This window comes from Vidua macroura, chromosome 18, assembly GCF_024509145.1.
Source record: "Vidua macroura isolate BioBank_ID:100142 chromosome 18, ASM2450914v1, whole genome shotgun sequence".
Classification (NCBI taxonomy): domain Eukaryota; kingdom Metazoa; phylum Chordata; class Aves; order Passeriformes; family Viduidae; genus Vidua; species Vidua macroura.
Window position 1 is genome coordinate 14,154,049 of NC_071588.1, and position 26,982 is coordinate 14,181,030.

General features: G+C 51.5%; 1 protein-coding gene across 1 annotated transcript in view; it reads left to right on the forward strand.

The window, feature by feature from the left end:
* POLE (DNA polymerase epsilon, catalytic subunit) overlaps positions 1 to 26,695 on the forward strand; it is a 36,889-nt gene extending 10,194 nt beyond the window's left edge. Inside the window, exons 15-48 of the mRNA XM_053993832.1 lie at positions 380 to 487; positions 1,465 to 1,593; positions 2,403 to 2,505; positions 2,579 to 2,725; positions 3,301 to 3,446; positions 4,224 to 4,372; positions 4,737 to 4,829; positions 5,489 to 5,633; positions 6,117 to 6,274; positions 8,210 to 8,405; positions 10,578 to 10,792; positions 11,037 to 11,139; positions 11,337 to 11,417; positions 11,497 to 11,619; positions 11,707 to 11,925; positions 12,250 to 12,459; positions 13,620 to 13,763; positions 14,104 to 14,244; positions 16,391 to 16,544; positions 16,625 to 16,731; positions 18,083 to 18,259; positions 18,632 to 18,855; positions 19,002 to 19,222; positions 19,789 to 19,993; positions 20,378 to 20,551; positions 20,815 to 20,940; positions 21,429 to 21,561; positions 21,650 to 21,836; positions 21,925 to 22,056; positions 22,153 to 22,346; positions 22,545 to 22,745; positions 23,024 to 23,149; positions 23,275 to 23,364; positions 23,557 to 26,695. Of these exons, the coding sequence (XP_053849807.1) occupies positions 380 to 487; positions 1,465 to 1,593; positions 2,403 to 2,505; positions 2,579 to 2,725; positions 3,301 to 3,446; positions 4,224 to 4,372; positions 4,737 to 4,829; positions 5,489 to 5,633; positions 6,117 to 6,274; positions 8,210 to 8,405; positions 10,578 to 10,792; positions 11,037 to 11,139; positions 11,337 to 11,417; positions 11,497 to 11,619; positions 11,707 to 11,925; positions 12,250 to 12,459; positions 13,620 to 13,763; positions 14,104 to 14,244; positions 16,391 to 16,544; positions 16,625 to 16,731; positions 18,083 to 18,259; positions 18,632 to 18,855; positions 19,002 to 19,222; positions 19,789 to 19,993; positions 20,378 to 20,551; positions 20,815 to 20,940; positions 21,429 to 21,561; positions 21,650 to 21,836; positions 21,925 to 22,056; positions 22,153 to 22,346; positions 22,545 to 22,745; positions 23,024 to 23,149; positions 23,275 to 23,364; positions 23,557 to 23,670 (5,175 nt within the window). The 3' untranslated portion in view covers positions 23,671 to 26,695. The remainder of the gene's footprint in view (positions 1 to 379; positions 488 to 1,464; positions 1,594 to 2,402; positions 2,506 to 2,578; positions 2,726 to 3,300; positions 3,447 to 4,223; positions 4,373 to 4,736; positions 4,830 to 5,488; positions 5,634 to 6,116; positions 6,275 to 8,209; positions 8,406 to 10,577; positions 10,793 to 11,036; positions 11,140 to 11,336; positions 11,418 to 11,496; positions 11,620 to 11,706; positions 11,926 to 12,249; positions 12,460 to 13,619; positions 13,764 to 14,103; positions 14,245 to 16,390; positions 16,545 to 16,624; positions 16,732 to 18,082; positions 18,260 to 18,631; positions 18,856 to 19,001; positions 19,223 to 19,788; positions 19,994 to 20,377; positions 20,552 to 20,814; positions 20,941 to 21,428; positions 21,562 to 21,649; positions 21,837 to 21,924; positions 22,057 to 22,152; positions 22,347 to 22,544; positions 22,746 to 23,023; positions 23,150 to 23,274; positions 23,365 to 23,556) is intronic.
* Positions 26,696 to 26,982: the final 287 nt, after the last annotated feature.

The following is a 26,982-nucleotide window of genomic DNA, read 5'->3' on the forward strand; positions in this document are numbered from 1 at the left end:
TGGGCTGGGACGGGATGGGGGGAGATCTCTAAGTGGCCATCTGTGCTTCAGTGGGAGAGCAAGCAATCCAGAGCTTGTTGACAGCAGGGGATGGTGATGAAGCAGGGTTTTGGGTTTGTTTTTCAGCCAGTGTTTCTTGGAAGTTATGCCTCTGTCACCTGGGGTCTTGTCTTCTCTCAAACTGAGCTGCTTTTGAACCCTTCCTGAGGTTTTTTTACCTGTTTCTGCTACCTCCATCACCTCCCCCAGTGCCTCAACATGCCCCTTACAGCTTAGAGGTCCCCAGGCGAAGCAGGGACAGGGGTGTGGAGCAGAAGCTGCTGGCCTGCAGCCAGGGACAGCTGCCTATGGCCTCACTGCTATCTCCATGTTCCTGTAGAATCCTGCTGCCTTCGACTTCCTGGTGCAGCATGTGGAGAAGACCCTGCAGCACGCCATCGAGGAAGAGGAGAGTCTTCCCTTGGATCAGGTCACCAACTTCCAGGAGGTACAGCACCCACAGCACAGCTGAGCTGGGCAAGAAACTGGGACTGCAGCTCTAAAATGCTTGTTTGGGTTTGGTTTATGCTCTACAAAGAGAAACTAAGAAGCCCATCTACAGGCTGAGTCCTGCAGCTCAGCCTGGGGATCAGGGTCTCTGCCCCATCTGAGGAATGCAGCTCCTGCTTTTCTCTTAGTGAGTTCAACCAGGAGCAAAGCTCTGAGAGAGCCAGGAAGGAATTTAGGGAGAAGGCAGACCCCTCAGATATCCCGAATGCTCTTGTTCTTTGTGTTTCCCACTTCTTATCAGCTACAAAAGTGCAGGTTGCCCCTCTCCAAATCCAAGACTGGAGTTTCTTGGAGGGCAGCACTAGACTGGAGACCTCTGGTCTTTGCTGTTGTCTCCATTAACCCATTTATGTGGATGCCAGCCTGGTCAGGGAGAGAGAAACGGCTTGTGAGAATTTTTAGTGAGTTGTAGGGATGTGATAACTTGTTAGTCTAAACAATCTGCAGGTGGTGTTTTTCTGTTTTTCCACCTTACTTTTCTGTTCCTCTCAAGGATGGTGTGTGAAAAAGATGTCTTTATTAATTAACCAATCAAATAGAATGTGTCGTGTCGGTCTATTTAAGACAAAGTTTCCTTTCCATAAAAGCCTTATTTTCTTCCTTTTCACACTGTCTCCTTGTCTGTTCTTGTCATTCTTGGTGCAAGGGTGACACATTTGCACTGAAAAAGTCCTCAATCAAGTCATATTTAGGAAGCAGCTGCTTTTACTTCCCAGGTATCCATACAGAAAAGCTTATCCTGGATGTTGAAATCAAAACCTAAAGCACCAGTGGTCAAGGAGACCCTGATCTGGTCTTTTAGATTCATCCTCAGAGCCTGTGGCATGTCCCTCTGAAGAAGAACCAAATTCAAAAAGTAATTTGATTAATTAACTCCTTCCTGCCCTAGTTTCACTTCTCTTTATCTCACCACAGGTTTGTGATGAAATCAAGGCCAAACTGAATTCTTTGAAGGATGTTCCCAACAGAATTGAGTGTCCTCTTATCTATCATCTGGATGTGGGGGCCATGTACCCCAACATCATTCTGACGAACAGATTGCAGGTGGGTAACATCAGTCTTGTCTCTCCTTATCTGATTTCCAGATGACCTTGATGGTCCCTCTGGATCCCCTTAAAAGCAAGAGCTGAACTTTCTGCATGGGGTAGGGGAAGAAGATGAGGCTGAGTGTGAAATTTGGTCAAGCTGCCATGGAATTGTAGAATCATGGAATTATTTTGGTTGGAAAAGCCCTCTAAGACCATTGAGTCCAACCACTCTGCCAGCATTGCCGAAGCCACCACTAACCCATGTCCCCAAGTGGCACATCCACATGGCTTTTAAATACTTTCAGGAGAATGCCACTCTGGGCAGCCTGTGCCACTGTCTGATCACCCTTTCAGTGAAGGATTTTTCCCTATTATCCAACCTAAACATCTTCTGGCACAACTTGAGGCTGTTTCCTCACTTGTTCCCTGAGAGCAGAGCATGACCCCCACCTGGGTCCACCCTCCTGTCGGGAAGTTGTAGGAGTAAGAATGTCTTCCCTGTGCCTACTTTTCTCCAGGCTGAGCCCCCAGCTTCCTCAGCTGCTCCTCATCAGACTTGTGCTCCAGCCCCTTCCCTAGCTCTGTTGTCCTTCTCTGGATTGCTAGGTCTTCAGAGACTCAGCTGCAGCTTTAGCTAGAACTCTTCCCAAAAACCCAGCTGTTGTTTTGAGGAGCTTGTGAAAGGAGGAGCCTCTGAAAGGCTCTGGAAAGGGGAACTCACTGAGTACCATCTCTGATGTTCACACTTGTGCTCTTCTGCCACTCAACACCTGTTCTAGCATGAGTTGTCCCCTCTAACACCTGTGTGTCTGTTACCTCATCCAGCCCTCTGCCATGGTGGATGAGGCCACGTGTGCTGCCTGCGACTTTAACAAGCCAGGTGCCAACTGTCAGCGCCGGATGACGTGGCAGTGGAGAGGAGAGTTCAGTAAGTACAGCCCACAGAAATGGAGCCAAATTCCTGCTTCTCCTCTGAGACTGATCACTGCCCTCCTCTGCAGTGCCTGCCAGCCGCAGTGAGTACCACCGCATCCAGCAGCAGCTGGAGTCAGAGAAGTTCCCTCCCTTGTTCCCTGATGGACCACCTCGTGCCTTCCATGAGCTCTCCCAGGAAGAACAAGCCAAGTATGAGAAAAAGCGCCTAGCAGGTAAAAAAATGAATCAAGGTCATGATCCTGGCAATGTTTTGCAACCTGGACCATGAGCGGTATTCAGCAGTAGTCACCCCTCCTAGGGCTGTGGGGTGAAGTCAGGCTGGTCTCAAAACTTCTCCAAGATCCCAACAGACTCATGCATGCCTCCTACGAGAAGCCAGGCACTGGTACCTCTGTCAGTGTTTCCCTTTGTCATGGAGAGCCATGGATTTGAGCTGAAATATGAATGGCTCCATTTTTTTGTCAGGCTGCTAAATAAAGCCAGTTAATGTAAGAGAAACATCACATTATCCTATCACCTGGACGGAAGCTGTCCAGCAGAACCACCCAACTGGCTGGGGGTAGACCCTGGGTTTGTAGGTGGGCCATATGATTAGTTTTTTTTCTCCCTTGCCCTCCACCTCCATAAAGATGTCTTGCATCTTTCCATACTGGGATCTTCCGCTCCCTTTGCAGTAGGGCTGTCCGCCACTCACCCATGCCTTATGCTTAGCTGCCTCCCTATCCCTACTCACCCCTCTGTAGCAGGGCAGCCATCCCTGAGAACCTCTGCCTCCTCCCTTGACCAGATTACTGCCGCAAGGCGTACAAGAAGATCCATGTCACCAAGGTGGAGGAGCGAGTCACCACCATCTGCCAACGAGAAAACTCTTTCTATGTGGACACCGTGCGAGCATTCCGGGACCGCCGATATGAGTTCAAGGGGCTGCACAAGGTACCAAGCCTGGGTGCTGATCGAACTGTCTTACCAAGCCTGGGGATCTCTTGTGCCTTGCTGAAAACATCAAAGGATTACTCTTTTGGCTTCCCACTGATAGAGGGCAGGGTTGTATTAGTTATTGGGAAGAAATTCTTCCTTGTGAGGGAGGTAAGGCACTGGCAGAGGTTGACCAGAGAAGCTGTGGCTGCCCCATCCCTCCAAGTGTCCAAAGCCAGTTGGGTTAGATGAGACTTAAAGCAACCTGGTCTATTAAAAAGGTGTTCCTTCCCAAGGCAGAGGGTGGGATGAGATGAGCTTTAAGGTCCCTTCCAACCCAAACTATTCTAGGAGGCCCAGGGGCTCTATGTCTGGCAGAGTTAATTAAAGAGCCCATTGCTTTGCAGTTCCTCCCAGCTGCCTCTTTTGCCATTATTCCTAGGACTGACAGAGAGGCTTTTCCTACACTGGTGGTTCTGCTGTTAGCTAGGCATGATGGATTGCATCAGGCAGTATATCGAGTTCTTCCATGCACACGTATGGTGCAGAACAGCTGGTGCTGCTTGAATTCCGATCAACGATGGGAGCTGCAAGTCTCATCTGACAACTGACAAAGTGCTTCTGACCAACCCCTCCTGTGATGGGAAAGAAAATGGGATGTTTGACTCATGGTGCTGATCTTTGGCAAAGATATTTCTGTAGAGCTGCAATGCTATACTGGGACTGAGTGGAAACCAGTTGGGTGCCACCAGCAGTGATATGTGGAATTGTCCTGATTCTGCCCTTGGCATGCAGGTGTGGAAGAAGAAGCTGTCTGCAGCAGTGGAGACAGGAGATGCCTCTGAAGTGAAACGCTGCAAGAACATGGAGATCCTCTATGACTCCCTTCAGCTGGCCCACAAGTGCATCCTCAACTCCTTCTATGGCTATGTCATGCGGAAAGGGTAAGTCTCCCCTGAGCCATCCAGGATCCTCTAGAGAAGACCCTTGGAAACCAGGATTATCCTGGTGAGGTAGTTGCTTCCTGAAGCACCAAGATGAGAGTAGGTCCTGCCTGTAACACTCTTCTCTTGCTTCTACCCACTACTCCTCATCCTGGAGACTCTTACCAGACATTAAATCATGTAAATCTTGTCAATTAGTGGGTTTTCAGCTTTTCTGGAGCATCATAAGTAGAGAATTTCATAGGAGAACAATGCCCAGTATTGTGTTTCTTGCCCTTCTTCCCCAAGCGATCCTCCTACCCTTCCACAGCTAGGTTTGGGAGGGAGCATGTCATGGTTTTAACTGTGACTCTTCTGCTCACAGAGCTCGCTGGTACTCCATGGAAATGGCTGGCATTGTCTGCTTCACGGGGGCAAATATCATCACCCAGGCCAGAGAGCTGATCGAGCAGATTGGGTGAGTGTGTGCTGAGCTGAAGAAGGTCCGTCTGTATCTAGGACAGATGTGGGAGCATGTTAAACACCTGAGTTTTCAGAGAAACAGAACACATTTCCTATGAGGAAGAAGGGCTGAGAAAGCTGGGGGTTTTCATCCTGGAGAAGAGAAGGCTCCAGGGAGACCTTAGAGTCCCTTTAGGTGCTTAAAGAGACTCCAAGAAAGGTGCAGACAGATTTTGGGCAACGACTAGGAGTGGTGGGACAAGAGGGAATGGCTTCCCACTGCCAGAGGGCAGGGTTAGCTGGAATATTGGGAAGAAATCCTTCTCTGCACAAGTTGCCCAGAGAAGCTGTAGCTGCCCCTGGATCCCTGGAAGTGTTTCAAGGCCAGATTGGACAGGGCTTGGAGTAACCTGGTCTAGGGAAGTTGTCATTGCCCATGACAAGGAGTTGTTGGAATGTGATGAGCTTTAAGGTCCCTTCCAACCTCCAGAGATCTGTGATTCTCTGATTCTATGAGCATTCAGATTCCTGACACTGCTGTTGTATTTGAGGGTTTGCTTTGCAGAAGGGAACAGAGTGGATGGAACAGGCTGCTGCTTTCTTAATGGGGGGCACAGAACTGATCCTCACCTCTCATCTACTCTGCTCCTGAAGTGGCCTTCCTTTCTTCCTTAGGAGACCTCTAGAACTGGATACCGATGGGATTTGGTGTGTCCTTCCCAACAGCTTTCCAGAGAACTTTGTCATCAAGTCAACCAATATCAAGAAGCCAAAAGTAACAATCTCTTACCCAGGTGCCATGCTGAACATCCTGGTGAAGGTGAGTCTGGCACCTGTCCAGGCCAGCTCTGCAGCCTGGGAAAATGGAGATGGAGAGCTGATGAGTCAGGAGAACCCCTCTTCCATCTCCACTCCCTACGTAGTGGGTGAGTTGTTGGGGGTGATGGCCCTGGAGAGCATCTGAGTGGAGAAAGAGGCTCAATATCCTCCATTAGAGAAGGGGGTCTGTAAGAGGCCAGTTTGGGTGCATGCTTACTTGTGCTGGTAGGGAGTCCAGCACAAGGTCTAAACCTATCCTCTGCTCACTCCAGGCTCTTATAAGAGAAGAAAATATCATTTTAAGGTCCAAAGCCTTTTTCTTTTCAACAGGCAGGAGAGGTGCTTTGACTTTTGAGTCCTAAATTGTGCTGTAGCTCCAGAGGAGTGCTCAGGTGTCCCTTTGGGCAGGGTGTGTCCCAGGGGCATCCCCTGGTGTGACCCAACAGCTGTAGATTGAAACTGTTCTCCTGGGACTGTGCCACAGGAAGGCTTCACAAATGACCAGTACCAGGAACTGCAGGATCCAGCCTCACTCACCTATGTCACGCGCTCGGAGAACAGCATCTTTTTTGAAGTGGATGGTCCATACCTGGCCATGATCCTTCCAGCCTCCAAAGAGGAGGGCAAGAAGCTGAAGAAAAGGTGAGATTTCAAAGCTTGAAATATTGTCTCTTTCCCCGAGTTGAAAGACTAAGGATCTCATTGCCTTTGTGCATGTGGGGCATGTTGGTCCTTGCCTCCAGAGGCAGCACTATTTGACTCACTGGCTTTAAATGACAAGTTCCTTACATCAGATCATTAAGTCCAGCTACTATGGCAGTAAATTTTAGCAGATAACAGCAAAATTACATTTCTCCAGCCTAGTGGTCAGCCATCTGCCTGTTTGGCAGATGAGGGGTGCAGGAGAACATTGACTTTCCTTCTGAGGATTTCTAATACTGCTTGTATTCAGTCTAATCTGTTTAAACTCAGCAGTTCCTGCCTTCCTATCTTTCAAGAGTTCACAGACTTCCAGTAACACTTCTCCTATGTGTTTCCCCTTCCCTCTCCATATGTAAGTAGGACTGGTTCTGCCATTACTGTCACATTATAGGATAGCTGTACCCAAACTTCACTGATTTCTCAACGACCACCTCCTAACCAAGAATGTGAGCTAGACCAGTAGCATCCATTATTTTGGGTGGCAGCCCATAGACCTGGGTCTGACTCCAAATCATGCTGTTGCTGTCCCCAGCACCCTCTGTCCTCACAATTCTGAACATTTGTGTGCTTAATCCCTGACAGGACAAGGTTCAGCACACACCATTCCCTGCCAGTGTCCCTCTCCAGGTGTTCAGACCCTTCTGCAGGAGTCAAAGTGTTGTTCAGCTCTGAGTGGGCTGTGCCTGTACGACTCCCCTCAGTGCCTCTGGATTCCTATAGTTTAGGGATCTAAGAAAGGGCATTTATTTCCTGCTCACTCTCCAAGCATAACAGCCTGGAGGTGGCTGCAAGCACCCATGGTTGTGGAGGAAGGAAAGGCTGTGCTTGGTGGGAATGGGGGTATGTGGGAGAAGAGCTAGCCAAGCAGGTTTGAGTATCCCCTCTCCTCACTGATCATTCCCACAATGGTGGTTTGGGGTTTTTTTGAGACATACAGATAATTTTCAGGTCTGTAAAAGGCAAAGCAAGAGAAAAGGCAAGAGGGGGTAATGTTCCCTTAGGTGTGTCATGGCTGCATCCAGTTTCCTCTCAACCACTCTGCTAGCATTGGAGTTGCCAGTTTCCTTCTTTCTAAATCTCTTCCTAATATCTTCATTTCCCCACTTGGGCTCTCATCTCCCACCCTTACTTACACACAGTTAAGGTCATCCTCCACCAATTAAGGTCATTCCTCACTCTCAGGGCTGCATCAAGGTTTGGCGTGCTCAGCACAAGAAAACATGGAACTGCTGGGTTGAGTCCAGAGGAGGCCATGGAGATGCTCCAAGGGTTGGAGCCCCCTCTGCTCTGGAGCCAGGCTGGGAGAGCTGGGGGTGTTTACATGGAGAGAGAAGGCTCCAGGGAGACCTTAGAACCCCTTCCAGGGCCTAAAGGGGCTCCGAAAGAGCTGCAGGGGGACTCTGGACAAGGGCTGGGAAGGACAGAGGGCAGGGTTAGATGAGATATTGGGAAGGAAATCTTGTCTGTGAAGGTGGTGCAACCCTGGCATAGGGTGCCCAGAAAAGCTTTGGCAGTTCCACAGTGTTCCAGGCCACGCTGGACAGGGCTTGGAATAACCTGGCCTAGGGGAAGGTGTCCCTGACCATTGCAGGGACATGGGATTGGATAATCTTAAAGGTCCCTTCCCCTGTGGTTCGATGAGTCAGTGTGGATGAGCTGGGGCAAGAGCTGATGTCCTTTTCCACACGAAGGTAAAATGGTTGCTAGAGAAGCTGTAAATACTTGTTATTTTCCAGGTGCTGCTGTGGCTCCTTTGAACATGCAGGATGGTGGCACAAGGGCATGGGGAGCAGCACCCTGGCAGGAGGGGCACCAATGGCACCCTGGGGGATGCGTCCCTTGGTGTAGGCTAGGTTTATTCACAGTCTTTCCTAGGTACGCCGTGTTCAACGAGGATGGGTCCCTGGCTGAGTTGAAGGGGTTTGAAGTGAAACGCCGGGGAGAGCTGCAGCTGGTGAAGATATTCCAGTCATCTGTGTTCGAGGCCTTTCTGAAAGGCAGCACCCTAGAGGAGGTCTACGCTTCCGTGGCCAAGGTGGCCGATTACTGGCTGGATGTGCTCTACAGCAAGGTAGGCACAGCTCAGCAAATCTGCCTCCAAGGTGGAGCCTGGGGAGGAGCATCTGAGCTGGTCAGGCACTGTGGGAGGGTGGGCTTTGCTTGCACAGAGTCAGTGGTCTCCTGTACCACTTTAACCCTCAGTCACTTCACAGATGACACTGAGCTGGGTGGGAGTGTTGATCTACTGGAAGGCTGGAAGCCCTGCAGAGGGATCTGGACAGGCTGGATCCATGTGCCAAGCCCAGTGGTGTGAGGTTCAACAAGGCCAAGTGCCAGGTCCTGCACAGGGGTCACAACAACCCCATGGAATGCTCCATGCGGGGGGCAGAGGGTCTGGAAAGGCATCTGAAGGGAAAGGATTTGAAAGGGGGTGGTGATCAACAGTTACTAAACACATGCCCAGGTAGACAAGAAGGGCAGTGGCACCTGGCCTGTACCAGCCATAGTGTGGCAAACAGGACCAGGACAGTGACCATCCCCCTGTGCTGGACACTGGTGAGGCACCTTGAACCCTGGGGTCAGTTTGTGTCCCTTAATGACAAGAAAGACATTGAGGGGCTGGAGCATGTCCAGAGAAGGGAGAAAAGCTGGGGAAGTGGCTGGAGTGCAAGTCTAATGAGGAGCAGTTGTGGGGGCTCAGCCTGGAGAAGAGGAGGTTCAGGGGGGACATTCTTACTCTATAACTCTCTGACAAATAGGGCAGAACCAGGTGGGAGTTGGGCAGTTCTGCCAGGGAACAAGTGACAGGATCAGAGGAAACAGCCTCAAATTGCAGCAGGGGAGGTTTAGATTGAGTAATAGAGAAAATTTCATCTCCAAAAGGATTGTCCAGCTCTGCCACAGGCTGCCCACGGCAGTGGTGGAGTCCCTGTCCCTGGAGGAATGTATAAGCTGTGTGGATGTGACGCTTGGGTACATGGGTTAGTGGTGGCTTTGATACTGCTGGGGGAATGGTGTGACTTGGTGATATTAAAGGGCTTTTCAACCCGAATGATTCTGTGATTCTATGAGTCAAGGGGGTGGGAGGAAGCAAGAGTCTAACTGGGTCCTTGTCATGACCTGCTGGTCCAGGGGCATGATGTTAATCATAAATTCTCATCAGGTTGAGCAAAGACACTGGTCACATGTCAGGAACTCTTATGTTCTATTGTACAGTTGCTGTAACTCCAGCAACCAGCCCACTGCATAAACTCAAAAGGTGTTAGTCAACAAGCCAATTCTTACAATAGACTTCCACAAGACTGTAAGCAAACAAGCCCTTAATTTTGTACAGAACACTTCAATAAGTTCTCAACTCCCACCACAAGCTTCTCAAAAGGCACTGGCTCACAAGCTGCAGTAGACCACCAATACTCAAGGGTGCTGGCTAACAAGCTGCAACACACCATCACACAAAGGTGCTGGCACATGAGCCACAGCACCACTACTCAAAGGTCCTGACAGACAAGCCACAACACACCTTTACACAAGCTCCCCACTCCCACAAGAGGGTTCAATACCAAGTATGAAGTAGAATATGATGGCCCTGCTTTGCTCAGCAAAGGGAAGAAAACAAAGAATATCACCAGTCCTTAGATCTGTGTTGGTCTTGCTTTGGTCATGCCACATGGATGATCCAGAGCTGGGGCAAACAATGAGACAAAGAAAGTGGACAAGAAAGAGAGGAGAAAAATAAGAGAGGGGACCTATTTGCTCCCTTTCATGCACAGCAAGCCCTTCTCCTGGATGTGTGTTGGAGAGGGGACTAAGCCTGAGTCTTAAGGCGTAGCAGGGAATTGGCTCAAAACAGCACTGCCACACCTCTGTGGGACCCTCTCTTCCAATCACACCTTTCCTGTAGCATTCTGAGCAATACTCAGAATGTTTGAGACAAAACATGTTTAGTTCTGGTCCTCTACAGTCCTTCGTTTTGTGATGCTGTTTTACAAATTCTTGGTGAGCCTAACTTTGCGTGCACAGCACAAAGCTGTGCTGCCACAGCTCAGCTGTGGCACAAACTGATGCCAGCCTGAAACCCACACACCCTCTTTTCTATAGATCCCCACTGGCAGCTGCACCAGGAAGCAATTCCCAGGCTCCCTGTAAAGAGACACATCAGCTGTGTGTGGTGTTCCCTCTTCCTAACAGCAGCAAAGGTTGATCATTAGTTCTTGCTAACTTTGGGCTTTTCCCTGGCCTTCAGGCTGCCAACATGCCTGATTCAGAGCTGTTTGAGCTCATCTCAGAGAACCGGTCTATGTCACGCAAACTGGAGGACTACGGGGAGCAGAAGTCCACCTCCATCAGCACTGCCAAGCGCCTGGCAGAGTTTTTGGGGGACCAGATGGTGAAGGATGCAGGGCTGAGCTGCCGCTTCATCATTTCCAAGAAACCAGAAGGGTCTCCCATCACTGAGAGGTAACCCCACCTGGAGGGGCCAGGGCTTCTGACAGTGTGGGAGAAACCAAGAGGGGATGGGCAGGTAGCAGGAAGGGAGGGAGATGGAATACATGGCCAGGTGATCACCTGAATCTGGCATAGGCCATGAGCAGGGCAGTGGGTAACACTGTACAGCCCAGTGGCCTCGCAGGAGTTAAGGAGAAGCACAGGCTGGGAGAGTAGATTGTGGGGTGCTGGGACATTGATTCCATACCTTCCCTAGGGCCATCCCCCTTGCCATCTTCCAAGCAGAGCCCAGCGTGCGCAAACACTACCTCCGAAAATGGCTGAAGAGCCCCTCGCTGCAGGACTTCAACATCCGTGCGGTGAGTGAGGCATCCCTGCAGATGACACCGCATCTGGGACAGGGCATCATGCTTCTGGAGACACAACCTGGGTAGTGGCTTCCTGTGCTCACAAAGCAGGGGGGCTGGGGTGAGGGTGCTACTGGGATGTTTGATCCTGTGTCTGGGGTCCCTTCTGCTTGGATTTCTTTACTGCCCAAACTCTGCCCTCTTCCCAGATCCTGGACTGGGACTACTACATCGAGAGACTGGGCAGCACCATCCAGAAAATCATCACCATTCCTGCAGCCCTGCAGCAGGTACGGGCCGGGGGTGGGGGTGTGGACAGGAGGAAGGATTAGTGTGGGGGACTCGGTGTGATTTGGAGCTACTCTGCAGGTAAAGAACCCAGTGCCACGGGTCCGACACCCAGACTGGCTTCACAAGAAACTCCTAGAGAAGAATGATGTGTACAAACAGAAAAAAATCAATGAGCTTTTTGTTTCAGAAGGCAAAAAACAGGTAAAGAGGGGGAAGGGAAGGTGTTGCCAGTGCCTGTGAGGCTTTTCTCTTGCAGCCCCCATCCTCCTGCTCTCCTTGCTCTTTCAGATTCTTGCCAGCCGGCCTGTGGAGGGGACACCCAGCTCACAGGTCAGTGACATAGAGGACTTTGGGGCTGTCAAGACCCCTCTGCCACTGGTTCCCATTGCAAATAAGCGGAAGCGCATCCCTGCAGTAGAGGAAAGCCAAGAGCTGTCACAGGACCTGGAGCTATCCCAGTCCTGGCGGGAGATCCTGGGCCCACCTCCACCCCTTGGCACCACCAAGGTAGGTGAAGTAGATTGTGCAGGGGATGCCCCAGGTCTGTCTGTACTCATCTCTCCAAGCAGCTTGAGTGCTTCCAGGAGCAAGCTGTGGGTTTCACAGTTGCACTCTGGAACCCACACTCTGCACACACATGGCTCTGGGATACAAGGAGAAATATAACCAGGAGACAGAAAAGCAATCAGAAAAGATAAAAGGGGATGGTGGCTTCACAGCTGGGGCAGGAGCATGATGTGGGATTGGGGGCTGGAAGGCTAGGCTCTATGGTGTGATGTTTTGGGGCTGGGGTGCTTTTGCTGATTTCATCCTTACTGTCACCCCACTCAGGAAGAGCGTCTGGTCTGGCTGCGCTTCCACCAGAAGAAGTGGGAGCTGCAGGCTCGGCAGCGGCAGGAGCGGAGGAAGAGGCGGCGGCTGGAGGATGGTGGTGTGGTGGCAGGTGGAGGAGTGGTCCGCGATGCCCTCTCCAAAGGGCTGAGCAGTTACCTGCGCCGGACAGCGCGCAGCATCCTGGACTTGCCCTGGCAGGTCGTGCAGGTACCGGGGAGAGGACCTGCCACAGAGCAGTCTGGGGTACAAGCCTCACATTTACACTCTGTGGTCAAATGGTGAAGTTCAGGAACCCTGACCCTACCCCATGTAAATGTTAGCCCTGGGGAGCCCAGAAGGGGCTGCAGAGCCTCAGACTCACACACATCTGGATGGAAACAGGTGCCTACAGAGTCATTTTTGGTGACTCTCAGATGTGTGGGTAGATCTGCTGGTGAAGCAGATCTAGTTCAGCCTACAGGCAGCACTGCACAGTCACAGAATGGCAAAAACATCAGCTGAGGCTGGGGCAGCTTTCGTGTCCCTCTGGTCTCATATCCTGCTCAGTCAGGGCCACCCAGAGCTGGGGTCCCAGAACCACATCCTGGAATATCTCCAAGGATGGAGAGCACCACTTCCATCCATAGGCAACCTGGGCCAGGTTCACCTTTGTAGGGAAGAAGCTTCTGACATGCAGAGGAACCCTCCTGCATTCTGCTGTGTGCCCATGATGTCTGGTCCTGCCACTGGGCACCATTGGGAAGAGGGGAAGAGTCAGGTTCTGTCCTCTCTGCACTTCCCTTTGGGTATATATATGTGGATGAGATCCCTCTGAGCTTTTTCTGCTCTGAGATGGACAGTCCCAGTTCTGCCAGTCTTCCCTGATATGAAAGATGCTCCAATCCCTTCTTCCTCCTTGTGGCCCTTCACTCTATTCCATATGTCCATGTCCTCTGTTGAGGAGCCCAGCATTGGACATGGGATTCCAGTGGTGCCTAGAAGCAGACAATGTAGAAATGAAGAGGTGGAGTGGTGTCATGCAGGTGTTTTTACAAACCTTTGTTATGTGTGGCCACCTAAGCCCAGCCCCTGTCACCCACATCATCCTCCAGAAAGGTGTCAGAGCTGCAGGTCCAGGACTTCAGAGTGACTTGGATGACCTTCCCTGAAGCTGGTTGGCCAGCCTGAGGCAGAGTTCATGGTTCCCTGGGACAATAGCAGGACACAGGGACTCCAGAGCTGAAAGTGATGACTCTCTAAGCCCCCTGCTTTGTTTTTAGCCACCAACTGACCATATAGATCCCCAGAGCACTCTGCAGTGTAGTTGTAAGCACTGATGGCACATTGGATCTCCTGCTAATACTGACCTCATGCCCCACGTCCTGCAGATCGCTGAGACCAGCCAGCCTGGGCTGTTCCGGCTGTGGGCAGTGATAGGGAGCGACCTGCACTGCATCAAGCTGAGCATCCCCCGTGTCTTCTATGTCAACCAGCGTGTCCCGAAGCCTGAGGAGGGAACAGCCTACAGGAAGGTGAGGACCTGCCCCTTCTGCAAGGGGAAACAGCTGCTTGCACTGAGGTAAGGCACTTCAACTGCCCTGTAAGCAGGAGTTACAAGCATCTGCCACACAACACCTCACTCTCCTATCCATATCCTATGGATATCCCTCATCCAGGCCCTAGTCCCTCTGCTAATCCCAGCCTGCCTGCAAATCAAGTTCTCTGTTACAGGAATTTGTAACATGCATGAGCATAACCCACTGATTTCCTTAGGAGAGGGCACTAGGAGCTGGCCTGGCTCAGAGTCTGGCTCCTGGCAATGGTGCCATGTGATGGGATGTGTCCCAATTATCCTGTCCCTTACCTTGGCAGGTAAACAGGATCCTGCCCCGCTCAAACTTAGTTTACAACTTGTACGAATACTCTGTTCCTGAAGACATGTACCAAGAGCACATCAACGAAATCAATGCAGACCTCTCTGCTCCAGACATCGAGGGAGTGTATGAGACACAGGTAACTCCTTCAAGTGCTTGTCTTTAAGGGTTGCTGAGCAGTAGTTTGTTAGTCTGAGTTCCAGTGATGAGACACCAAAAATCCAAGACCTTGGACACTGTCCAAGAAACTGGGAGTTACGCTCATATGGACAGAAGTGCTGAGTATCAGCACATGGGTTACAATATGTTGAGAAAGGGACTTGAGTTTATTTGGAGTTAGGAAACTTTGGGGAAAGAAATTGAGAGCTTCCTCTAAACTAATCCTGGACCAGCCTGCTGGTATTGGAACCAGGAAAAAGAAGGGGCATTTGGAGTAAAGCTGGGGAAAACCCCAGCGTATGTGGAGTGATACATAGGTCTGAGTGCCATGTCCTCTAAAACAAAGTTGTAAAAGCTTTAGATAGAAGAACAGCATATAACTTGAAAGTTTGGAAAGAGCAAGAACAACCTAAATGAAATTCTTTAGAAAGGAATGAGGCTAAAATTCAATTTGCCAGTGCTGTTAATGAAGGTGGGAACCTGGGATGCTTGCTTCCAGTGAGGATACTGTTTGCCCAGCAGATCAAAAGCTGGTGACAGGAATTTAACGAAGAAGATACTGTAGTGAAAAGACCTGGCCTGTATGGAAGTGGCAGAATAGACCACACCACTCTAAGAGTGGAGTTAAAGAAAGTATAAAGGCAGGTGAATTTGATACTGAAATGCACTGTAGGATTATTATGAATGAAAAGTCCTGAGTAGGATAAGCTTTGCTGTGAGCAAAAGTGCCACTGCCTATGTAATGCTTTCTGAGGTGCAGGAGGCTGCAAGGGCAAAAAGATCATCACAGAGTTGGGAGACTTGCTACTCAAGTTACTGGTATAACCTGTGAAGCATTCTAGTGGGACATAGTTAAAGAAAAATTTTTTATTCTCAAGTTTCTGCTTTTGAAAAATTTGAAGAAAGGTCTCTCAAGGCAAGGCACAACTCTTAATGATTACGTGGAGGCTGTGAAATCCTGTGGTGATGTAAAAGATTGAACTATATATGCCATCAGCAATTGAAAATACCCAAATTATTTATATCTGTAGACCTTCCTCTAGAAAAACCTGAGTGTCCTCCATTCTAGTAGTGTTTAATAAGTGGGAAGAGGAAATACCAAGAAATTAAGGGGAAATTAAAATGAGCAGCTGAAGTAAAACAAAGGGCATGGAGAAATTTTAAAGATATGAAGGTATTTAGATAGTCATGGGGTAGCAGCATCTGTCATCTGAGGGGAGGTTGAGTGAGTTGGACTGTGCAGCCCACAAGAGGCTCAGGGGACCTGCTCAATTGGAAGAGTGAAGAGGAGGCAGGCTCTGCTCTGGTGCCCAGGAAAGAATGGGCAATAGTGGGACACAACCTAAAACATGAAAATGATGTGTAAATTTCAGAAAAAACTTCTGAAAATATTGTTGAGCAGGTTGCCCAAGGGGGTTGTGGAGTTTCCATCCTCAGAGACATAGTTAACCCAGCTGGACACTGACCTGGGCAAGGAAAGATCTGTCTTGGGCTTTAAACATCTGCAGTGCATTTCTGATCATTATCCCAAAAAATGCAGCAGGAGTAACAGAGGGATGCAGGAAAGGGAACAGTTTGCCTTCGGGAATGGAACTTAGATGGGAACGCTTCATCTTCCTGCAGTGATGTGAGGGGCCTCTACAACTAAAACTAGCACAAGGGAAGAGCAATCAGGCAAGAAATGTTTATTGCTTCTCATTAGTTGGGGACTAGGTTCCTCAGCAAGCCATTCAAGAGTCTCCTGCAGCAGTGGATTTGACAGCTACAGGGTTACTAAAACAGGATGGATCTGTGGTGAATCTCCCACCATGCTGTTTATCTGGAGGTTCAAATGGAGCCCCTACCTCAGAGTGACAAACCACAAGTTACAGAGCAGCAAGACTGCCCAAATATTGCCCCACATGTCCTCCAAAGTACCTTGATGGTAGGATCTGGGCCTAGATAGGAAGATGTGGATTTTGAGATACCTGTTCTATACCTTTAGCAAGGCTGATAATACCAAACTCATGCCAAGGCACCTCAGATATGTGCTACCTGTGGGTTTTAATGTGGGTTATTCTAGGTCTGCAACCCCCAAGAAAAGCTTAGTAGCAGTTATTCCATCACATCTCTCCCCATCATTCCAGGTGCCGCTGCTCTTCCGTGCCCTGATCCACCTGGGCTGTGTGTGCATGGTCAGCAGGCAGCTCGTCCGGCACCTGTCAGGGCGAGAGGCTGAAACCTTCAACATTGAGCACCTGGAGATGTGCTCGCTGGCTCAGTTCACTTACCTGGAGCCAGGTGAGGCATCCTGGGAGAGGAGCTCCTGGGGCACCTGGTGCCCATGGGCACCACTGATGCTCTGTGCTCTGTGTCCCCAGGAAGCATTCGCCACATCTACCTGTACCACAGCTCTCAGGGCAGCAAGGCACTCCTGGGCCTCTTCATCCCCTCACAGCGCAAGGCAGCCGTCTTTGTGCTGGACAAGGTAAGGAGGGCTATGGAGAGTGGAAAATTGGGGCTGCTGATGGCTGGACATGCCCTGGCCGTGTGCCCTGACAGCCCAGAAAGCCCCCATGTCCTGGACTGATCCCCACAGCGTGGGCAGCAGGGAAGGGAGAGATTCTGCCCCTCTGCCTTGCTCAGGTGAGACCCCACATGCAAAGCTGCCTCCAGCCTGGTGTTTGCAATGTAGGAAGGACACGGAGCTGCTGAAGCAAGTTCAGAGGAGGCCACAGAGATGCTCTGATGAAGGCTGGAGTGCTTCTGCTTTGTAGATAGGCTGGGAGAGCTGGAGGTGTTCAACTAGGAGAAGAGAAGGCTCCAGGGGGACCTTAGAGCCCCTTCCAGTGCCTAAAGAGAGCTGGAAAGGGACTTTGGACAAGGGATGGAGTGACAGAACAACGGGGAATGGCTTCCCACTACCAGAGGGCAAGGTTAGGTGGGATATTGGGAGGAAATTGTTCCCTGTGAGGGTGGTGAGGCCCTGGCACAGGTTTGCCGGCAAAGCTGTGGGTGCCCTGTCCCCAGAAGTGTTCTAGGCCAGGTTGGATGGGGCCTGGAGCAACCTGGTCTAGTTGACCTCAGGTTGCACCAGGGGAGGTTTGGGAGGCTTAGGATGAATATTAGGAAAAACTTCACCAAAAGGGTTGTCAGGCCCTGGCACAGCTGCCCTGGACAGTGGTGGAGTCACCATCCCAGGAGGGATTTAAAAGATGTGAGGATGTGGCACTTGAAGACATGGTTGAGTGGTGGCCTTGTGTTGGGTAAACAGCTGGACTTGATTGTCGCTGTCGAGCAGGACGGGAACAGAGAACTCCAGATCAGAAGGCAAAGAAAATGAGCTCTGATTTATTTCAAATATACTGCTCTATATATAGAGGACATCGAGAAGACTAATTTCATTGGTCTTAGAGTAAAAACATGTCACACCATTGGTGTACAGTGAATGACGCACAGTGGCAGAGCATATCTATAAACAATGTGAATAACAAGATAGATTAGAGAATTATTTACATTCTTTCCCAACTGTTTCCCAGGCTCTTGCCTGGTTAGAAAACCTTTCTCTTTCTCTCTGACTGAGCTGAGAATATCCACACTTGATCATAAAGGTATTTTCCAACCTAAACCATTCTGAAATTATGTATTGTCCCTGTCCATGGCAGGGGGTTGGACTAGACAACCTTTAAAGGTCCCTTCCCCCCCAGACCTGGTAGGGCCAGGCAGCAGGAGGTTTCTCCGTACATCTCACATCCCTGCCATATGTCGGCAGGGCCCCTTGCACTGCACATCCCAGGGTCGCTCTTCCCCTGCTCTGACCTGGTCCCTCTTGCACCCAGGTACGCAGCAACCAGATGCCAAACCTCACCACCTTGTTCTCGGTGGAGCGTGCAGCTCTGCTGGAGAAGGTGGGCAAGGAGCTGTTGCCCCCAGACAAACACACCTTTGAGGTGCGTGCTGAGACTGACCCCAAGGCTATCTACAGAGGTGTCCAGCGGCTGCTCTTGGGCTACAAGGTGAGATGAAGGCGTGGGGAAGGTTTTAGTGGGACCGTTTGGACTAAGGGAAGGATGCTGTGGAAGGCACTGGCACACCAGTTCCAAGAACACCTTCATGTAACTCCTGGACCCAAGGTCATGAAGTGGGTGCTTGTTTTGCTTGTGGGGGGCTTATCCGGGGCAGTGCCAGCAGCAAGGCCACCTCAGGATCTCACTTCATCCCTGCGCTGAGCTGGTGGTGTTGGAGGTGGGTGCATGCTTCAGGAATGCTGGGGTGTGCTGTCCCAGGACCGTGGGGACCTGCTGTGGGGATGGGGCACCTGACACCACCAGCTTCCTGTTGAGCATGTGAGAGGTGCACCAGGACATGTCTCTTTCTTCTTGGTGCAGGACGAGCGCCGCGGCCCCACATTGGTGGCTGTGCAGTCCAACTGGGACTTGAAACAGCTGGCGAGTGGGATCCCCATCATTGAGGAGTTCCCCTTGGTCCCCATCCGGCTGGTAGATGACATCAGCTACTCAGTCCTGGACTGGCAGCGCCATGCTGCCCGCCGCATGATTCGCCACTACCTCAACCTGGACACCTGCCTTTCCCAGGCTTTTGAGATGAGCAGGTACCTGGGTGGCCATGTTCCCCTGAGGCTGCCATGCCCTCAGTGGAACCACAGAAGCTGCCTCATCCCTTGAGGGGATGGTCAGGGTCCCTGTTTTCCTTGCAGCCATGCTCATGCCAATGACCACTGATGTTTCTGTGCCTCAGGTACTACCACATCCCCATTGGAAACCTCCCTGATGACATCTCCACCTTCGGCTCTGACCTGTTCTTCTCACGCCACCTTCGTCGTCACAACCACCTGTTGTGGCTGTCCCCCACGGCCCGCCCCGACCTGGGGGGGAAGGAGGCCGATGACAACCGCCTGGTCATGGAGTTTGATGAGAGAGCCTCAGTTGAGATCAACAACCCTGGCTGCTACTCCACAGGTGAAGAGGGAGGAAGGTGGTAGCACTGAATGGGGCAGAGCTGGATCCTGCTCTGTGAGTCCTGCAGAGGTGTGGATGCAATCCCCAAAGAGTCTCTATGGTGACAGTTGTAACCAGCATCTGTATGGGTAAGGAGGAGGGAAGGCTCATCTGACACCTCTGTAGGCATCAAAATGGGGATTCTTTACCAATGACCAACGACAGCAGCGCTTGGCAGTCCACCTGCAATGTTGTCAGCCCAAGGACAGCTCACTTGGTCATCACTGGTCACACTGGGACAGGTCTCTCTTAGGCAGTTTGAGTGTAATGAGTTCTTCTGAGGTCCACTGTTGCAGCCCCCAGGAAAACTGTTGGTCCCCAGAGGGTCAGTAGGTCCAAGTCTTGTTGAAAGACAAGGCTCAATCAACACTTATGAAGGTCCAGTCATGCCTATGAAAGCATCTGCCCTCTAGGTGCAGTAGCATCTATAGATCACCTGTACCTGTGCAAAGCACTGCTGGCAGCAGCAGGGAGGGTGTTCCTAGTCCTTTCCCTGCCTCCCTGCTTACAATTTTGTCTGCTCTTAGTGTGTCTGGAGCTGGACATCCAGAGCCTGGCTGTGAACACCGTGTTGCAGTCCCACCACGTGAATGACATGGAAGGAGGCTCCAGCATGAGCATTAGCTTCGATGTGATTCAGCAGGCATCCCTGGAGGACATGGTGACAGGGAACCAAGCTGCCAACATCCCAGCCAGCTATGATGAGACTGCCCTCTGTTCCAACACTTTCAGGTGTGGCTTGAGAAACAGCAGGAGGTAGAGCAGGTGGTCTCCATTCTGGCAGGTCCCCTCAGGGTTTAGCCTTTCCCCAGCAGTAGGGCTTGTAGGGTGCTCTAAGTATAAATCCAGGCCTCAAGTGCATGGCAGGCATCTTCTCCAGCACATTGGAAGATCCTCAGAGCTGCCTGGTACCTCAGCTAGCAGACATGTGGGGATGTTGCTTTCTCCCTTGTTCATGCTCCACTAGGATATAGAGGCACATATTATGTGTTGAGGGCTGAAGAAGAGAGTTCCTATTCTAAATCCTCTAGTGTGTCCGTAAACACGTCCTTGTCAGGAAGGGGGAAGGCGTTGCTGGTGGCTGGTAGGGTGATGCCGGTCTCTGCTCACTGGCAGGATTTTGAAAAGCATGGTGGTGAACTGGGTGAAGGAGATTACCCAATACCACAACGTCTATGCAGACAACCAGGTCATTCACTTCTACCGCTGGCTCCGCTCTCCTTCCTCCCTGCTGTATGACCCAGCACTGCACCGCACCCTCCACAACATGATGAAGAAGCTTTTCCTGCAGTAAGTGAGGTCTGAAGTGTGCCAGTCTGGTGGATGGGGAATGGAGAGGTGTGATGTTAGTGACCAGAATGCTGGCACCCACAGTGATCCTCCAGAAAGGTGGGCAGTAGGATGGACCTCTCATCCTCTTTGGGTGACTTTCCTTGCCCGGTGTTGCTACATGTTGACTCTAGGTGGAGGGATCAACACATGCCCTTTGGGTCACATCTGCCCCTCGGGCATTGCTTTCCTGCCCACTGACCCCACCCTGTGCCCTGCTGCAGGCTGGTGGCTGAGTTCAAGCGCCTGGGCTCCTCTGTGGTCTACGCCAACTTCAACCGCATCATCCTGTGCACCAAGAAGCGGCACATTGAGGATGCCATCAGCTACATGGAGTACATCATCAACAGGTGAGGTGCACCCAGAGATGAGGCTCCTGGGTGATGGGGCTGGGGCAGGGCTCAAGGCCAGGGAGGAGCATGCTGACTTTTTGCCTTCTAATGCACCTCAAAACTGAATTTATTACTTTTTTTGGCAAAGCTACTGAAGGGACAAAGCTTCCCAGTTCTCTTGCTGTCATGCCTGGAGTAGTGATCTGTCCGTAGCTGCCCTCTATAGGCAGTATTCCAAGTATACTCATAGGATTCAATCCTGAAGAGACCTCCAAGACAGCCTGAGATGCCCAGCAACTTGTCCCCTGGCTGGCTGTCTGCATCCCAGCTGTGGTATAGGTACCTTGACACAAGAACAGAGAGTCATTACTTCCCCTAGGATCCCTAGCAGGGGTCCAGTGGGGAAGGGGACACCCCTCTCTCCTGGCCAGCACCACCTCCCCACAGTGTCCCATCGAGAAGAGATGATGCTGGCACAGGAACTGACTGCAGTTTCCTCCCTCCAGCATCCACTCCAAGGAGATCTTCCACTCTCTGACCATCTCATTCTCCCGCTGCTGGGAGCTCCTGCTCTGGATGGACCCAGCAAATTATGGAGGTATCAAGGGAAAAGTGGATTCTCGCATCCACTATGGAGAGGTAAGAGATGGGAAGCACCCTGTCCATTGGGAGCAGAGCGGGGAGGTGTTGGCTGGGCATGAGGGACTGCTATGCCTGGGACCCCCAGAAGGACACCAGCAAGACATTGGAGGAGGAGGAGGAGAGTGAAGAGGAGGAGGACGAGGTGGTGAGGGAAGAAGAAGAGGAGAAAGGGGAGCCAGATGTGGAGGAGCTGCTGGAGAACAACTGGAACATTGCACAGTTCCTGCCCCAGGCTGGCTCCTGCCAGAGCTACTTCTTGATGATCATATCAGGTGAGCAGTATGGGGAGGTGCTGAAGTCATTGTGCCCCTCCAGTGCCAACTCTGGGTAGGAGCTGGAGCCTCGCTTATGTCTTCCCAGCCTACATCGTGGCTGTGTACCACAGCATGAAGGAGGAACTGCGACGTAACACCCCTGGAAGCACCCCCATCAAGAGGAGAAGCACCAGCCAGCTGTCCCAGGAGGCTCCGGGGGAGCTGAGGGCCATGCCTGGTGAGTGCCAAGCCCCTCTGCTGCAGGCAGAGGGCCACCCACCTTGCTTGCTGATGTGCCACCAATCAGTTCAAACAGTCTGCTTTACCCCTCTAGGCATGATCACCTTCTCACAAGATTACGTGGCCAATGAGCTCACCCAAAGCTTCTTCACCGTTACCCAGAAGATCCAGAAGAAGATGGCTGGTTCCCAGAATGCCACAGAGCCCTCTGACATGTTCCCAGTCCTGCCTGGCTCCTACCTGCCACTCAACAACCCAGCTCTGGAGTTCATCAAATATGTCTGCAAGGTCAGTCGGGGTGGGCCAGGCCCCTTGGCTGAAGGATTGGGGTCCGAACTGAAATTCTGGTCCTTGTCCATTGCTGCAGCTTTTCCCAGGATGGATCTTCAGTTTACTGGACCCTGAATCCATATGAGGGTCACAAGGATTTGAGCTGTCCTGAGAACAGTTTCTGCTGTTAGGGTCACCTGGCTTTAATCCTTGCAGGTCCTCTCCCTGGATACCAACATAACCAACCAGGTGAACAAACTACGCCGGGACCTGCTGCGCCTCATCGAGGTGGGCGAGTTCTCAGAAGCAGCCCAGTTTCGGGACCCTTGCCGCTCCTATGTGCTTCCTGAAGTCATCTGCAGGAACTGCAACTTCTGCAGGGACTTGGACCTGTGCAAGGACCCTGCCCTTTCCCAGGTGCATCCTCTCTCCTAGGGACAACGGAGGCCCCAGTACAGCAATGCTGGAGGCCAGCCAATCATCTTACCCACTTTATCTCCCCTTTGTTTTGCAGCTCTGCCTGCTGCCCATAATCATCCTCACCTAAAGCCAATTTTCTGTTCATCTTTTCTAGCTGCATGTGATGGATCTGAGTATGCTTGGGCTTTGGCTTATGTTCTGTCCTCTCCAGAAACAAGTTCTATCATCCCAGTGCATGGGACTTGGGGTGCTTACGTCCCTGTCTTTGCCCCTAGGACAGGTTGGTGCTGCCCGGCTGGCTCTGCCCCAGCTGCCATGTGCAGTATGATACTGATGCCATCGAGATGGCGCTGGTGGAAGCCCTGCAGAAGAAGCTGATGGCCTTTGTGCTGCAGGACCTGGTAAGCAAAGAGATCTCCCACTCTGCCCATTCCCGTGGTTATCTGTGCCTGGACACATTCACTTTGCCACTGGCAGAGGGGCTTGGCCTCACCTCTTGACCCACCTGAACCTCCTTGGCCTCCAGGTGTGCAAAAAGTGTCATGGCGTGAAGGAGACACACATGCCTGTGTATTGCAGCTGTGCTGGAGACTTCACCCTCACTATCTCCTCCCAGGTACTTCAACACTTAACCAGCCCAGCCCCAGCCCAGCAGCTCAGTGGGGGGCCCTAAGGTGTGCTGTGCCTCTGCCTCTGCTCTAACTGCACATTCCCTGGCACCTGCTGAGCTGCTCTCTGGCCAGCCCTGCCCAGCCATTCCATCAGAGCCCCCAGCTGCCCAGCTGCCTCTCTGTTCGTCTCTCCCCAGGTCTTCATGAACCATGTCAGCGTCTTCCAGAACATTGCCCGGCACTATGGCATGGCCTACCTGCTGGAAACCATTGAGTGGCTGCTGCACACCAACCTCCAGCTCCAGCAGTGAGGGCTGGGCTCCTCTTCCTGCCTACTCCATGCTCTCACATCCATGGAGAGTGGTACTGGACCCCCTTGGCCATGGGCCAGACCACAGAGACACTGCACACCCCTCCTGCAGTGAGGGAAGGGGGGTGAGAGCCATACTTGGGTCTGGGTTGTCTTTGCCCCCAGCTGCCTGGTGGGGGACTAGGGAGTTTCCAGTGGCTGGAACTGGGTTCCACAGGTCTGTGCTGGCCCCAGGTGTGGTTTTAATTTTCAGTTTCTGTAAATAAATGTGTGGTAGAAGGCAGGTGTAGTTTATAGGGAGGGAGGAATCAGGGGCTGTGGGTGCCAGGGGCTGTGGCACCACCCATAGCCTGAGGCATACTGGTGGCTGTGGTGCCACTGGCTTCACCCCATCCTCAGCTCAGCCCTTGCCAGCATGAGGCAAGCAGTGCCTACAGGTGCTGCCCACACCTGCCAGCAGGTCCTGCCTGTGAGCAGCTGGCTGTGGTGGAGTGACTCCCCTGTGCTAAGGTGCTTCGACATGCTTGGCCTGAGTACTTGTCAGCTCTCATTAAAGTATTAGTGGGTCTGTCTGGTGAGATGGGGGACCTGAGACCCTATACACATCCCTGCAGCAGGACCAGCAGCCATGGCTGGAGGATGGGGATACAGCCACCAGCTCTGACGCCCATGTCCCTCCATTTCACTGCAGTGAGTAGCCCTAGGCAAGGTTTATTGACAGCCAGGGGCTGGCAGTGGTGGCAGGTGGGTTGTAGGACATAGCCCACTCTTCCATGTGTGCTGCTCTTCATGGAGGCAGCAGGTCCCTCAGAACTGGGGGTACTGATAGTTTCGGGTAGAGCATGCATTATCCACCCTGTCACCGTGACCTTTCCTGATCTGGTGGTACCTGCAGTGGCATGGCATAAGGCTGGAGCAACCCCAGAGTCATGTCCCCCCACTGAGGAACCATCTAAGGAGGAGACCAGTAGGCATGGTGATGGTGGGACAGGGCCATCACCTGTAGTTGTAGTCAGGGAAGCCAAAGTCCTTTCAGGGTGGAGACAATGAGAGGAAGAGCATCGGCTGCATTGGGTGGTCAGACAGTCCAGTTTGCACTTAGGGCTGATGATCACACTGACCCCACACAGCAGCAGGGACCATTAGCCCTCATTAGCTCATATCCTTTGGGATGCTGTGCATCCCAAAAGGTATGAGCTCACCACAGCTATGGCATCTCAATGGTCACAGGACCACTGCAACCATGGGATCCTTGTGGGCATGGCACCAGGAACTTTTGGGCACCTCAGTACAAAAATATTATAAATCTCTTAGAGAGCATCCAGTGAGGGCTGTGAGGATAGTGGAGGCTCTAGATGTTATGGGGCAGCTGAGGGCACTTGATCTATTCAGACCTCACCAGGGGGCTCCAGCTCCTTTTGAGGGGCAGGCACTAATCTCTGCTCCGTGAGCAGGGATAGAGTTCCAGAAGTGTCTGAACAACAAACACTGCCCTGACGTCCTGGGCACTCCAAGGAAGCAACTGGAGATGTTTTATCTCTTCTGGAGGGAATTATCCTGGATTACTCAGGGATGCACCGAGTGGGATTGTTGGGCTTTCTGGGCAGGGCCAGAAGTAGGACTTGATGAATCTTGTGAGTTCTTCCAACTCAGGATATTCCATGATTCTATGAAAAGTGCTGACTGGGTGCCAAGGAATAGCTCTGGAGTCCTTGAAGGATCCCAAAAAGAGGAAAGAACTCTGGGATGGGCAGACATGGAGCAGCACTGTGGTTGTACTGGGATGGGTTCTCTCACTCCTGGTGCGAGCTAGGCAGGGGAGGCTCTGCTCCTCTGTCCCCTCCTGTCATCTGGCTCACATTGGAGGCTGTCCAGGGGTGACACCAACGTGCTCCTGCTGCACCTGATGCCTGTTTCCCCCACAGTCACTCCTCTCTGGTTCCCAGGGACCTCGGCGGGGGCAGGAGGGGCCTGAGCGTGGGGCCGGGGCCTCAGCACCAGTGGCTGCAGGAACCGCCCCGTTCGCAGGGGAGGCTGCACAACCAGCTCGAGCAGAGCGGCTCAGCCGGATTTGGCTGTGTTCAGCTGGTTTTAGCTGGGCTGATTTTGGGTGCATTCAGCTAGGCTGGGCTGGCCAGAGTTTGAATAGATTTTTACTTCTACTTATTAAAGTCCTGATGTCCTGGGCACTCCAAGGAAGCAACTGGAGATGTTTTATCTCTTCTGGAGGGAATTATCCTGGATGAGCCCAAGACTCCTCCCAGTCACCTCCTGGGGCTTTTGGATCTGTGATTTCAAGACCTTATATCCCAGGGAGCAGACCCAGACTACTCCAGGGATGTTGCCTGTGATGTTTTTGCTCTTTGGTAGAAGCTCTCTGTTCGAGGATCCAGCTGAGACTCCTCCCAAGCATCTCAGAATCTGTTTACTAATACAGATAAATCCTGACATCCTGAGTAGTAGTCCAAGACTCCTACAAGTAAGCTACCTGAGATTTTTCTCTTTTTGAACAAAAGTGTATCTGTTGGAATCTCCCTGCAACTTCTCCTAAATATCTCCCAGTCTTTTCATCTCTAATTTAGGTATTTGATATCCCAGGCAGCAGCCCCAGACTCCTCCAGGGAAGCTGCCTTGTCACCCTTGCACCAAGAATGACACCAGAACAGATGAGAGATGCAGCATAAAAAGGAAGAAAACAAGGCCTTAATGGAAAGGAAACTTCAGCTTAAATAGACTGACATGACACATTCTATTTGACTGATTAGTTAATAAAAACATCTTTCTCACACACCATCCTTGAGAGGAACAGAAAAGCAAGGTGGAAAAACACCACCTGCAAATTGTTTAGACTAACAAGTTATCATATCCCTACAACTCGCTAAAAATTCTCACAAGCCACTGTGAGAAAAGATTGCCGTTTCTCTCTCCCTGACCAGGCTGGCATCTACAGCTGCCCAAGATGATTTTTCTCTCGTTGTGGAAATTGCATCTTCTAGGTTCCACATTAGGCACCTGCTATGCATCTTCTGGAGTCTTTCTGTCTTTTATTTCAGCACCTGAAATCCCAAATAGCAGCCCCAGATTTCTCCAGGGAAGGTATCCAAGATTATTCTTTTCTGTTCATGGGACGTATATCCTCAAGGACCCACCCCAGTCTCCTCCCAGGCATCCCTTGAAGGTTTTACACAGCTGCTTTAGTCTCCTGAGAACCCAGTAGCAAGGGTTCTCAAGGCTCCTCCAAGAAAAGCAGCCTGGGGTGACCGTTTCTCATTTGGCATTAACTCTATCTTCTGGGATCCACCTGAGATTCCTC